This window comes from Pseudonaja textilis, chromosome 4, assembly GCF_049901715.1.
Source record: "Pseudonaja textilis isolate UNSWEBS1 chromosome 4, rPseTex1.2, whole genome shotgun sequence".
NCBI lineage: Eukaryota > Metazoa > Chordata > Lepidosauria > Squamata > Elapidae > Pseudonaja > Pseudonaja textilis.
The window spans coordinates 35,598,238-35,612,623 of record NC_141993.1 but is presented as its reverse complement, the minus strand read 5'-3'; the positions used below and the strand labels follow the sequence as shown (position 1 = coordinate 35,612,623).

Genomic DNA, 14,386 nt, shown 5'->3' with positions numbered 1-14,386 from the left:
TTTCAGAAGTTAATTGTTTCTGGTAAATTTCACAGTCTGCCTACTGAAGAATACTATATTTACGTGGAGGGGAAACAATTTATTCCTAATATTTTACCTATGACATGAGATGGTTCTCCTAGATACCATGGGAACATTGTAATGAAGGCAATTTAGTTGTTACTGTATTTATTGTTGTCTAATATTCTTTGGGGGGGTGAGTTCTTTAATTTTGGAGTCATCTCATTTAAAGTAAATATAGTGTGTCGAAGTAAAAATCAAACAACTAGGTTAAAATTAATTAACTTTAATGGTTAAAAAGCCATTTTAAACAGTTTCCAAATACTGCAAGATATACTTAAAAGTGAGAACAAATGTGCATTTTAGGTATCTAGTTCTAATTTCTGTATTGTAATACAGTTATTTTAAAACCAGAAGATTTACGATTGCTTCAACCAAACTTATCTGTACACTGTTCTTTTGTTGAGGAAAAATGGCAAAAATCATTATATTCCTCTTTGGAAATTCAGTTTGTATTCCAGCATTCCTCAATAAGGAATTCCCATGCTGACTCAAGTTCCGGGGATGATACACTTGAAAGGGTCCAGTGTGGAAAAGAATATGGCATAATAGCAAGTAAGAGAAACATGAAAATGCAGATTTACTGACTTCACAATGGCAATTATTTACATCTGAAAAACAAAATTTTTAAAAATATATCCTTTTCTTTCCAAGCACTGCAGTGGTGGGGCTCTGAAATGGTCAAATCAGGACTTTTTCCATAAAAAAGCTTCATCAGAAAGAACTTCAGCAAGTTTTTTGTTGAAAGGCTGATAGAAATCACACAATATTTCTTTTGTGACAGGCAACATAGGACCTAGATTCCGGTCTTCAGGTCTTCTAGTGTTTGATGCAGGACTTTTAGTAATTAGAGCTTCTTGTTTTTCGCTTAGAGCACCTATGATAAAAATTATATATTTATAATCATGTCTAATTTTGCTTATTCATTTTCTTAAGCATTTTCCAAATCATACAACAATCAATAAACAGGTAAGCCTTTGAATGTTACATGTGGTGGCTTAATGAGAAACAATGACATTTGCTTTTTTGTATTATTTGATGTAACATCCACATCTTTTCTACTTAAATTAGGTAAAAAGATAATTGATGTTAAATATAGTCAGGCATAAGTGATATGGCAAAAGGCTATACTCTAAATAGGGTTGAATGCCAGGGGAAAGAAATGAGCCAAGTTAAATGTAATTAAAATTATTTAAATACAATTATGTAAGTGAAGGAATGGCAGAACTTGGGGATCAATCTAGAACCCCTACATAGTCATAAGTGGACTCCCTTCAGTTTTCATTGACCCTTATCTAAACCCAAGCAGGTGCTAACCATTAGTTGAGAAGATTCCTGTGCAGAGGCATGATCAGCAATAAATCAGTTTAATTGGACCATTACATGTGCATCTGAACTTTTGTACTTGACAAGTTAAAAAGTTTTTTTCAATCTGTAACATTATATATTAATATTCAGTGGCTCAGGAGGATTATTCATGTATCTCTGTTCTCAAAGACTTATAGTTTTTTTAAAAATACTGCTTCACAGTGCTTTACAGCCTTCTTTAAGCAGTTTAGAGAGTCAGCATATTGCCCCCAACAATCTGGGTCCTCATTTTACTGACCTCAGAAGGATGGAAGGCTAAGCCAACTGCTGGCAATCAGCCAGCAGTCAGCAGAATTAACCTGCAATACTGTGCCACCATGGCTCAAAGTGAATTTTTATAAGAAAAGCCATATTGCTCCCATCCACAAAGGGTTGATTCACAGAAGACCATTTCTGTTTAGACATTGGTGCTGTTTTATATGTCGTTCTCTTAAATCTATCTACAAACTCTTCTTTCAAAGACAAATATATCTGAAAGTTATCGGAATTGGTTTATATTGAAATAAAAATTAGTGTACATATAAAATTCAAGGAAATTTAAAGACTAAGTTAAAGTAAAGCTGACAATGCCGCTTAGTTCAAAATAACAGTCTGAATGCATGAATTGAATAGACTAGTAGATAGCAAATGAACTACTTAAAATATTATATTTAAAGCTTTGAGCTGTAGAAATATGACAGCTTCCAATACCTTCCCAAAATGAATTTATTTGGTGCAAACTCTATCTGCAGCTGTGCTGAAGACAGATAGTACAGAGGAAAGGAAGCCTTAGAAAACACAAGACAATCACAATAAATCAATGATGGATATGCTTAATTAAAATTCATACCTAAATCAAGAAACTGGAACACCATGTGCATAGTTAATTTTACATTGGATGCATGATCCTCCAACCGGAGAACTAATATTTGATCTTTATTGAAAATGGCCAGCCAGTCAAGGAGGAAAACAACATATAGACCAACCTGAAGTCTTACCTGAGAGAGAGGTGTGGGGAGAGAGGGAGGGAAAGAGCTGCAGTAAATTATTCCAGATATAATTACATTCACATAGTGAAGATTCTGAGTGGGAGATGCAAGGGGAAATGAAATGGTTGATTAGGAAGTGATTAGGCAGGTGGATGTGGAAAAGGGTCAGGTTGGGAAATGGGGATAAACAACAGAAAACACATGAATTCATGTTATATAATTTTCCCAAAAAATATTTGTTTAATTAATGGAACTATACAAAAACAAAATTAAAATTATTTACAGCAGAAATTACACATAACAGATGAATTTATTTCTATTTTTGATGAGCTCCCAACAATCTTCCTTCTCACTCTAATTGGTGTCATTTTTTTATGTACAACTTCTTGAGGGGACTTTAAAAAGGAAAAGAAATTAATAGCATTCAAATTAAATCAACATTTCATTCTTGCAAAATGTATGTTCTTAGAAACTACTCTCAACAACCAGATGTTGGAGAAAAGATCTCTAGTCTAGCTGCCCGTATGCAGTTATTTCTATTTAAAAACAATCATATGCAATTTCAGTTACTGGATTTTATAAAGTACTTGGTTCTTACATATTCTAAAACTGGTAATACTTGGCTTCAGAGTAATATATAAAATGTGAAATGAAATATACATACTGGCATGGCATTATTAAGGGTGTTGTTGTACACACAGGCTCTCAAAGAGAAATCTGTCAAGCAATTCTCAAAGTGTTGTAATGACTCAGCCACTTTTTCATGGAAGTCTTCTACAGATTTATTAGCACTTGCAAAGTAGAGATAATCAGAATATAATCTATGAATGAAAAAATACATAAATAATTGAACTGTAATTATAAACCATGCCATCTAGTTAACAGAAATAATAAATCAACAGCTAGTGTCCAGGAAAGAAACAAATGATATTATTTATATCATAAATTTTGTTTTTTGCAGCAGAACTTTGTTTGGCTTAGATATCCTAAGGAAAGAGCTTCTTTCTGATTTACTTGCTGTTTCAGAGTATCAGGTAATCCTCATTCCAGACAAAACTAACACAAACTGTCAAGCTACTACAATTCACCAACAATAGTGGAATTCATTTTCCAAACATCAAATCAAATCCTTATTACCATAATAGTCATTCCAAATGTATTTTACTCTTGTTTTTTTATGGCAGATGAATAAAATAGTCTTCAAGAGGTAATCATTATATTGCTGCTGTGTAATAATTCTAGTCATTCTGTTTAATCTTTTACCTCATCATTCTTTTTAAATGATATATATCAGTAGTCCCCAACCTTTGTGGCTTGGCAGCATGGTGCTCCAGCCACCCACTCACGCAACCCAATTATGAATAAGCCACAGCCTGGTAGAGACCACGGCCCAGGGGGGCAGGGATCCCTAATCTATATTATATTGCAAGTACCCAGTTCTTGATTCTACATTGCTTTGTCTATAATGAAACTGTGCAGAGTTTTCTTGGAGCTCCGCCTTCTATACCACCAAATCAATTAGTATAGTGATGATCCACTTAATATTACTTCATTTATAATTTTCTTTGATTCTCCATAGCTAGATAATTTTAGAAATAATTTTAAAAGCTATGTTTCCTCCAGTGACTTGTTCATATTATATACGCCACTGAATCATGCATGAGTTATTTTGCCATATAAATAGGCAAACTAGATACCTAAACCAGAGGAAAGAACTTTTAGTCTGAAACTACCATAGGTTGAAGTAACTCCAATTTTAGCACCTGTCCATTTTAAAAGACAAATTAAAATCTAGAGAATACCCATCACACAAGCAGCATACCATCTTTCACGACTTTAATTTTCACATATATCCCTGGGCCCATGAGGGTAATAAGAGGGTGTAAGGAAGTGAATAATCTAATTCTTCCAATCGTATCATCTTATTCTCAAATTAGTTTTCATTCATTCAGTTGTCCTAGATCAGATGCTGCCTTAAGGACTTATATGAATTAGTATGGTTAAGAGTGAGTCATGTGAACATCCTATATTAAATTGGCATAACATTTCTTTTCTTTATATAAAATGTTGGATGCAAACCATTCCACTAAGAGATATATGTGCAGACTATTTGTCTACCCAGGAGTTATTACAATAACATTTGCATAAATGTTATTATTTAAAATAATTAATTTTAAAGCAATGATGATACAATAAACTTTTAAAAAGCAATCATTGCTTATTGGAATTTTATTTGTGGCTTCTTTGTGAATAGCTTTCATTAAATGAAGTTTAATATTCTGAACTACTTCTTATTTCTGATAGCATTTTTTCCAGATGTTGTAGTAGAGAGGTTAAGCCAACCAGGTGTTGAACAAGCTTGTAGCCAGAATGATGGTAAACAAAGAATTATATCAAATGTGCCACTTCCAACTTTAAAAGAGACCTAGAAAAAGTAATACAGATGCCTAACACAAGTAATATTAGTACAAAGCAATAGCTAATACCATCTTCTTTGTTCAATTGCAGGGACATTTTTAGAGAAGAGTATGAAAAAGTCAGATGGCTACCACAAATACAGAATGAAGTCCAACCACATGTACATGTATTGCACATTTGGTGCACACAAATGGGTAAAATATCAACAGCATCATTGCAGCTGTTATCATATATATTTATGTGCACAAAGAATGAATCTTGTGTAATATTAAATGGGATGGACATATATGGTGAAGATCAAAATGTTAATAAGGCACAATCTCGGAAAATAAATCAAGACAAATAATGCATGAATCTGGTAAAATAATTCCCATCATGACCACCGACAACAAACATAGATACTCGGTCTCTCATACACACAGTATATCTGAGAAAACTTCAACCATAATATTTCTCTTACCAAATCAGGAGACCTGACATTTATTTGAAAATTGCATCTCTCTGACTAGGCAAAATTGAAACTCTTTAATCTTAAAAAAATCCTCAATGCAGTGAACTATTAATTACAACAATATGTAAAAAATAGAAAACATTTGAAATAGTGAAAACATTGGATGCGCACCTTTCAACAGGATCTCTAAGCATAACAATAAGCTTTGCATTTGGCTGGAAGGCATGAATAAAATCTGGTATTAAGAATGGAGGTTCCCCCTCTGTACTGTTATCATAAAAGAAAATCCAAGCATTGTTGTCCCACATTGTTGAAGCACTTGCCTCTCCTAGAAATGACAAAATCTATAGATGGTTACCCTTAATTTGAGAGACATACACAGAAATTTGTTATACATCATATATCTCAAATCTGCCATTATCCATGTGTTTGTTGTACATTGACTTCTACCACAGAAACTGAATAGAATTAATTGGTTCTAAAATTCAACATGTAGAAAGTAACAAGTTCAAGTTTAAAAATATACACAAGATAACATAAAGACTTCGTTATCTATAATATATATTGATGTGAATGAGCCGTGTATTCTATTTCCTTTTACATAAAAAACGTTCTAAAATATTGAGTCTACTTTCTTTTGATATTGTTAAATTTATATTTTATAAATCCCAATGTTTGAGTATGTTTCAAAGATGTTTACACTTTAAGGAATATTTATATAAACAAATAATGTAGCTCAATGTATAAAGTGATGTATGGATGCAGATAGAGGATGATTTGCAAATACAAAAAGGTTTCAAAAAGTATATTTATAAACTAGATTTAGTAGTTTTCATTCCCTTCTTTCAAATTTTTAATTTCTATGGATTACTCTTTGTTATTTTCTACACCTGTATAATAACACTTAAGACTTATATACCACTTTACAGCCCTCTCCAAGCAGTTTACAGTGTCAGCATATTACCGACAACAATCTGGGTCCTCATAAAACACTGCTCATTCTGAAAAACAATAGTATGATTATTGATGTGTATTACTTATATGATTCCTGTAAATTCCAATGAACTCTACTTGCTATGTGCTCAAATTCTTAGTACATACAGTATCCAAAAAATATTATTCTGGAACATGTCAGTTTCCCAGTATATTGATGAGGAGCTTTGCAAACTAAGGCTGCATAAATGAATGAAATAAAATTTAGCAATCTATTAGGCATGTCCAATCTTTTTTATTGAATTTCCATTATTAAAATATAGATTATAGCAGGTCCACTATGAGATGAATATGGTGGACATATTTAGTCATTTATTGTGTCCATTTAATTGCCATAATTGCTGATATGTAGATTTCCATTGTTTATTTTGTCATATTTGGCAATCAGCTCTTCAAAACTTATTAACTTGGCAATGGCATTCAAAAGTACATGTTCTACAAGTTTTAGAATCTTACTTGTTATGGACTTGAATTAATGTTGATGAAAAGAAATGAAAAGAAAAGTGGTCATATTCAACATAAGATAAATTAACTGCTGCATGGATACATCAAATCACAATTGCACAGTAAAAATGATACAAATTTTTCATAGAAGTTAAGAATGTATAACATATGGTTAAACTATTTCTTTTTATTACAGAATAGTTCTAGGTTGTCCATATAAAATCCATTATAAACTTTCTGGTAAATGCTTCATTGCTATAATGATCTTAAATTACTAAATCCTATCTAGAATGCTTGGAACTTTGTGTATTGTATAGCACTGAGGCAATAGCCATTGGTTCATCCGACAATATAATTATAACTCAGTAATCATTTGATTCAGAGGCATTTTTCAATGGAAAATTACACTGCCTGTTAAAGTTAGAGCAATGTTTACAGCTTTAATTATATAAAGTTTAATAACACTGTTCCCTAAATGACCTTCCGATTTTCATATTGTATGGATATATTATGAAATAAATCACGTTTAACAAGTTAATAAAAAGTTTAATATAGTATGCATGCTGAAGTAAACATTTTTAGAAAAGCTCATTTCTATAAAACTGCAGCAGAGGTCCAACTGTTTCATAATAATGTTCATAATTAATCTGAATCAATATATTCATGTAAAAGACATATCTAATGCTAATACAGATTGTTTCATCTGTCCTTGAGAAACAAACTCTAGGAAGAGCATTTAACATTTGTTTATAAAAATAACAGACTCCACATCAGTGTAGCTAGGATTAAATGCTTTTGTTAGGAAGTCAAGACCCATTAGATCAGGGATTCCAACCTTGATAATGTGTGAATTTCAATTCCCAGAACTTCCCAACCAACATAGTTCAGATGTCTTAAAGTTGTCAAGGTTGGAAAACCTGCATTAGATCATGTTAAATGCTGTTTTACATTAGGACAAGTGTATCAAACTCGAGTCATCACGGCATCGTTATGTGACGTATTAGGACTTTTTCCCATTTGCTAAACTGAGTGGGGTTGTCCAGCTCATGACGCATCAAGCCTGCAGGCCATGAGTTTGACAGCCCTGCATTAGAGTTTCTAAAGCATCTTTCTATCTCAGAGTATCAATTAAACAATTACTGTCCTGCACAAATGCTATATTTCATTCAAAGAACTGTATATGTATTTATCTATCTATAAATGTAACAAAAATTATGTAGAAATTCAGGGCTTTGTCTCCAACACCATAGGAAGAAGACATTCAGTAAAGGATGATTTCCTCTTTTAATGCATTTCTAATTTCCAAATTAGAAAGAGTTGTAATTGCTATTTGCTATTTGTACACAGAGCCTGCGTAGACTTTGTTTTTGTCATGCTGACTCCACAGTTGCAACTAATTAGGGCTAGTCTCAAAACAACAATGCTGAAACAGAGGTAAATCTTTTTATATAGATTTAGGTGACTCAATTAAGATAATCAGGAGACAATTTCCTTAACATTCTGTGCCGGAATATTAGAATAGGGCATAGACTGGAAAAAAACCCATCTAGAATCTACCGGGAAATGAAGACATAGATATGAAACCTTATGCCAACTACTTCTAATTATACATGCTTTTTATTATCATGTTTATTGCTAGCTATCTTATGATGTTATTTGAATATTTTAAATAGATTAGGTATATATTCTAACAAGTTTTATCACTGCAAGGACAATCAAGACATAGTGAGAATGGTCTACTAAAAGTGAATATGTTTACTTCTCAAAAATATATATACTGTATGTTTATAAATAATTGTTTTAAATAAACATTGCAAATATTTAAACAGCATCATAGTTAAGAATTTAGATATTTGTAGTGGTGGAAAAAATTTATCCTTTCAATGGCATTTAAAGCTACTTCTAGGTTGTTGTAAAAAAAACTATTCCTTTCTCTGCTAACAGAACTTGTTGAAATAAAATGCCATCACCACATTTTGTTATCTAGTATGTATTTCAGATATTTATTGCTAAAATATTTAAAAATGTCTGACTTCCCACTTTAATACCAGAAACCATAAATCATACCAATACCAGCACCGCAAATACAATTTCTATAAATCAGCCTTTTTCAAACTTAAATTCTTCAAATAGCTACTATTAGAGATTCTAAAACACCAGATTGAGAAAAACTATCCTAAGCGACAGTTTCTGTACCAATAATAATGTTGCTCCTCTTTTCATAGTTGTTCTCAGAATCTCTCTGCAGCACATTTTGAATCTGATGGGCAGCCAAATCAAACAAATCTAGGTAATCATTCACAGGGTAACGATCATGAAATCCATCCCTCAAACGAATTATCCCTGAAAATAAAAGGCACAAAGAAGTAATTTTTTAAAAATAAGCAATTATATAATACAGACTTCTAATGATTTACATTTTGGAACAAGAAAAGATATTGTTCAAAGAATGCAATTACTTTGGGTTAATAGCAAGATTGCATTAAAATGCAATTCTAATTTCTGTGTAAAATGGTGGGGAATGTTTCCAAATAATTTAAAAAATTAGCACCTGAATTTGCTTGTAATCCTCTCCTCCTTTCCCACCTATTTTTGATATCTCATATTTTTAATGTGGCATGTTACCCTGAGAATAACAATAAGACACTATGAAAGCCTTTTTGGCTACTGAACAGGATAAAAATTTTCAATGAAAAATATACATCAAATGTAGATTATTTCTGAAATGCATATAGTGCAAATGTTGTAAATTTTATGTATTCGAGAAAAAGCAAACAGGAAAAGTTTTATGGGTTAAATTATTATTATTTTATCTGTTTAATTAGAATTCCACCAGTATGTTATAATTTTACCTAGATTTTATCAAAATATTTCTTATTAATAGGAATAGAATGGAGATTATACCATAAAAGCAAACCAGTAAGCCTAAGGCAAATTACAAAAAACATTTGATAAAATACTGTATTATATTAGTATAATCTAGTAAAAAGATGCTTTTTCTCGGAACAATGGTTTTATTGGGCAGGATATGTAAGGAAGTCATGAACAACAACAAAAAGTAATTCCTAGCTATAGAAGTCCAGATGAGTCACTGTAAAATCAATGACTACAGAATTATAAATAGAAAACAAAGAAATGAAAGATTTTTGAGGAAAAACCAAGGGAATCCATCCAAGACAAATATTTTAGAATGTCCAGGGAGCCCAGTGAATTTTGGCTAAAAGTGGATTATTTATTTGAAGTGGTCAGGCTTTAATCGTATCCATGTGGTAAGCTATGCAGACATCTTAAATTCTAGGTGCCTAGAAATCTAATCTGAATAGCTCTATAGACTATGGATTGTATTACAACAGTCCGTGACAAAGTTAACAACAGTTCAACAATTAACAACAGTTCAAAGTCACAATGGCCTCAGAAACTTACAACTTGTATTTGCACATATGATGATTGCAGTATTGAGGCTTGAAGCTAATGGTGCCAAGTATTAAAGCTCAACTCTGGACTAAGCCTAATCTCAGAATCATATTTGATCCCACTGGCTGGTGCCACTGCTGCTGTCAGACAATTACCAATTCCATCAGCACCACACCTGCATAGCTGGAATTGTGCAATCTTGGCCTCTCTCCTGACTATTTAAGTCAATTGACCTTGTAGAAGGCCAAATCAATAGTAAAATAAAGAATCAGAGATACTGATTGCCAAAATGATGTCATCTGTGCCCCTGAATTTTATTGCCAATTGTTAGACTCAGATAACCCAGAGAATTTAATTTTTAGTCTCCAAGTGCCATGTCTTTGTCTATAGCAAGTCAGTTATACATTACCATGAGTCTTATGGTAAAATAATAGGGATAAGTAATAAAAAGTCAGAGTGTGTTGTGCATATCTAGATACAGAAATCTGGAAACCAATCTGCCTGATACAGAAGTTTCAAATTTCAAATCCACATAAGAAATTATTGCAATCTAATCTTTAACATGATTATAAAGAACATCTAACAAATCTTGTATGCAATATATAGGGATGCAAATGAAAGTTCTGATTTTTTTACCTGATGTTATGAAATTTACTATATCTAGATACTATGCTACTAAAATACTCCATGAGTTTATGTTCTAAGATAACTTAAAGGTAAAGGTATCCCATGCCCAGTCATGTCCAACTGTAGGGGGCAATGCTCAGCTCTGTTTCTTAGTCAAGGGAGCCAGCGTTATCTGAAGACCTTTCTGTGGTCATGTGGCCAGGATGACTGTATGCCGAGGTGCACATAACCCTATTATCTTCCTACCATAGTGGTACCTATTTATCTACTCACATTTGCATGTTTTCGAATTGCTGTATGGGCAGGACCTGGGGCAGGTAAAAGGAGCTCACCCCGTCGTACAGCACTTGGATCTTGAACCCAGGCTATCAGCTTTCTAGCTGACAAGCTCAGCATCTTTAATAGCTGAAACAGCAGCTCTCCCCCATAGTTTCTATTACAGTAGTTGTTATCTTGTTTAAAAAAAGTTACAATCACATTTAAGTTAAATTGCTGTGGGAATGGGGATAGCAGGGAAAGGAAAAGCAGATATATAAGAGACAATTAAGTCAATAAAAAGTTCTCACTGAAGGTATAAACAACCAGGCTGAAATTATCATACTTGGTCACATTATGCCAATATCCAGCTCCTTCAATGTCTCTAATTTACTATACCTAGATACTATGCTACTAAAGTACTCCATGAGCTTTTGTTCTAAGATAAAAATAATAAAATAGATAGAGATAAAAATAGTAGAAAATAAAAATAGTATAAAAATAGTAGGATAAGATAAAATAGTAGAAAAAGTGGAAGGAAAAAAGAAAAGATCAGCCTCAAAGTGGTTGGATTTTTAAAATGATAATGACTGGAAGATCTGAAGAGCAGGTTGGGCACAGATCATCCTGAAGAAAGACTATGTAGTTATTAACAATCAACACCAACTTGAAGGCACATGAATTGTAATTCCAAAATTGAGTTGAATCTGGAAATTGGGACACTTCGAATTTCCTATGACTATTGCAAAATATTTTTGTGATCATAAACTTTGTTTCATATACAAGACTTATAGTTGCTTTCAGTGTATGCATTCTGCCAAATTTGCATTCAAACAAGAAGATATAAAATCATCTTGTCATTGTGTCTCTGAAATAGTTCGTTGTCAGATGATAACTAACACCAAATGTTAGTTGCAGAAATTGGGAAGAGCCAGATTTAATGAAACAATACTCTACAGCTAAATCACTGAGGTCAGCCATTCTCAACTGGGGTTCTCTGAGAGCTTGCTAGGAGTTCATAAGAAATTGTAACTGATAGAATTTTATAAGACATGACTCAGTTGCCAGCCTGCCAGTTTGCTGTTGCTGTAAATATGCTAAAAATGGGGATGATGTTAAGTCAGAAATAAATTGTATCATGAAGATTTCTTATTTTTTGCAGTTTTTATACAGCGATTTTCTGAGACCTGAAAATTACTTCAAGGGTCCTTCCAAAGGTATAAAGGTTAAAAAAAAAAAGGCTGCTGAAGAAAACTGATTACGTGTGTTTTTCTCATTCCAAAACACATGAAAAAGCACATACTAGATGACCTATCTATCTGATAATATTATTTTGGCAACGTAATTCTGCAGCTGGGCAGCAACTAATCATTTAAGGATACAGGCTACAGATCAATTTGGGCAGCAGTAGAAAAGCACCAAATTGATTAACCATCAATTTGGGCAGCAGTAGAAAAGCACCCACAATGTAAATTCCTCAAATTGTGCTTATAGAACATCAACAAAAGATTAAAATAAGTGGTCTATTGGCTTCTCAAATGTCCTTTTCCCCAGTCAGGCATGATAACTACATCACTTCTTTCAGGCAAAATATTGTTATTTCCTAAATTCCCAGCCTCTTACCTCCAGAAATCTAACACCATTACAAGAAGTTATTTACTTTCTCCATACCATACAACATTTTTATCTACTCTTATCATGTCCCTCTCACTCTTCCTTTTAAAATTTAAATGCGTTTAGGAATCACCTCAATGCTATAATTAATTTGATTACCCTTTTGTGATATACCTTTTTTGAAATATGCAGGTTGCAACTGTACATAATATTTCCAAGGCTGACCTTGTGCTAAAGTCGTGGTTATGCAAACTTAGGATGCACTCTGTTTTACTTGCACTAAACCACATTTGCCACTGCATTGCCTATTTTCTCCTATTTGGAAAGATTCCCTCAGAGGAGCATTAATCTCATTTACGTTTTTACTACTTTGAATAATTGGACCATTAGCAAACTTGGCCATCTCATTGTTCAGTGTTACTGCCAAATCATTTCTTTCAATAGCTAAAGAGCTAAAAGAGCTGTTTATTCACTTGTGCTGGAAGACAATTGACAAAAAAATCCCTACTCAGCCATGAAGCTTATTTAGTGAACTTGGAGCAGTCATCATCCTGCAGCTTAATCTACCCCAAAGCATTGTTGCATGTATAAAATAAAAGAGAATCTGAGTGTGAGCTCCTTAGAGGACTCGAAGGTGTAAATATAATTAAAACTCTGGAATACAATGCATATTCAACAGAAGTTAGTGAAAGGGTATTGTCTGAAAGAATAACGAGAACCACATTTCGTTATCAGCTTTACCCTAAACTGAAATAAATGTCTGAAATAATGACCACCAAATAAACATTAAGTGCCATCCATTTTAATCTATTTTAGCTAGATTATGGCAATTTACAGCAGAAAGTTCTGTTTTAAATGATATTTTAAGATTTTTTATTAAGCTACTCTATACACACCTTGTAAAAATCATTAAACTAAGACAAAGACTGTTGCTTACATCAACACATTTTGCACTGGGCAAATAATTCAAGGTAATGATATTGTTGATGCCATACACTTATCCCTGAAAATGCCAGCTGGTAGGATTTTAAGGCAACTTGAAACACATTCAGAACATAAAGTCAAATCTCTTGATTATTTCCCTGATTCGTTTACTACTTGAGAAACTTCAGAATTACTGAATACTGCTTCCTAAGGATTGTTAAGCATTCATTTAAGTTAATATAACTGCAAACTGCTGATCATCATGTTTACTCACCAAAACGTTTTCGGGTCCACCAGTGAGGCTCCTTAATTGCTGAAAATTTCACTTCAGGGTGTCTTCTAAGCCTATCATAAAGATCTGTTGTTCCACATTTTGGTTGGCCAATGATATAAAAATGAGGAAGACAACGCAGCCGGTAATATTTGTCATCATAATGATATAAATGATTCCAAAATACCTTTCGAAGATAGTCAAATATTGTACGAAAACGTTTGGAATACAAGGCATAGGAATTTGTGGCATAAGGGTTTCTAGTACTGTTTCCTTTGTATTCTTCATACCAGCAAGGATTCTTGCTGTTTGGGAGAAATTTGTTGGGAATGACTGAGAACATCTGCAACAGAAACAATACAAGCTTTGTTGAAGTATTATGGCTATATTTCTTGTTATGGTAATTAAATTGTTTGTGTATTCTGCTAGTTTGATGCTTAGCTGTCCTATACTACAGAAACACAGAACCAAGGGACACAGAGTGATGGATATAAAGAAAAATATATTTTAATAATATTTTAAAATCAGGAAGGATTAATAGAATTATCTAACATGAATAAGGCAACTATACACTCTTCC

General features: G+C 32.9%; 1 protein-coding gene across 2 annotated transcripts in view; it reads right to left on the bottom strand.

Moving 5' to 3' along the window:
* Positions 1 to 270: 270 nt before the first annotated feature.
* Positions 271 to 14,386, bottom strand: part of CHST15 (carbohydrate sulfotransferase 15) — a 69,526-nt gene continuing 55,410 nt past the window's right edge. For both annotated transcript variants that reach the window (XM_087932566.1, XM_026704931.2), the window contains exons 3-8: positions 13,811 to 14,150; positions 8,899 to 9,045; positions 5,437 to 5,593; positions 3,061 to 3,217; positions 2,258 to 2,405; positions 271 to 937 (exon numbers count right to left, since the gene is read on the bottom strand). In XM_087932566.1, coding sequence (XP_087788692.1) covers positions 747 to 937; positions 2,258 to 2,405; positions 3,061 to 3,217; positions 5,437 to 5,593; positions 8,899 to 9,045; positions 13,811 to 14,150 — 1,140 coding nt within the window. In that variant the 3' untranslated portion in view covers positions 271 to 746. The remainder of the gene's footprint in view (positions 938 to 2,257; positions 2,406 to 3,060; positions 3,218 to 5,436; positions 5,594 to 8,898; positions 9,046 to 13,810; positions 14,151 to 14,386) is intronic.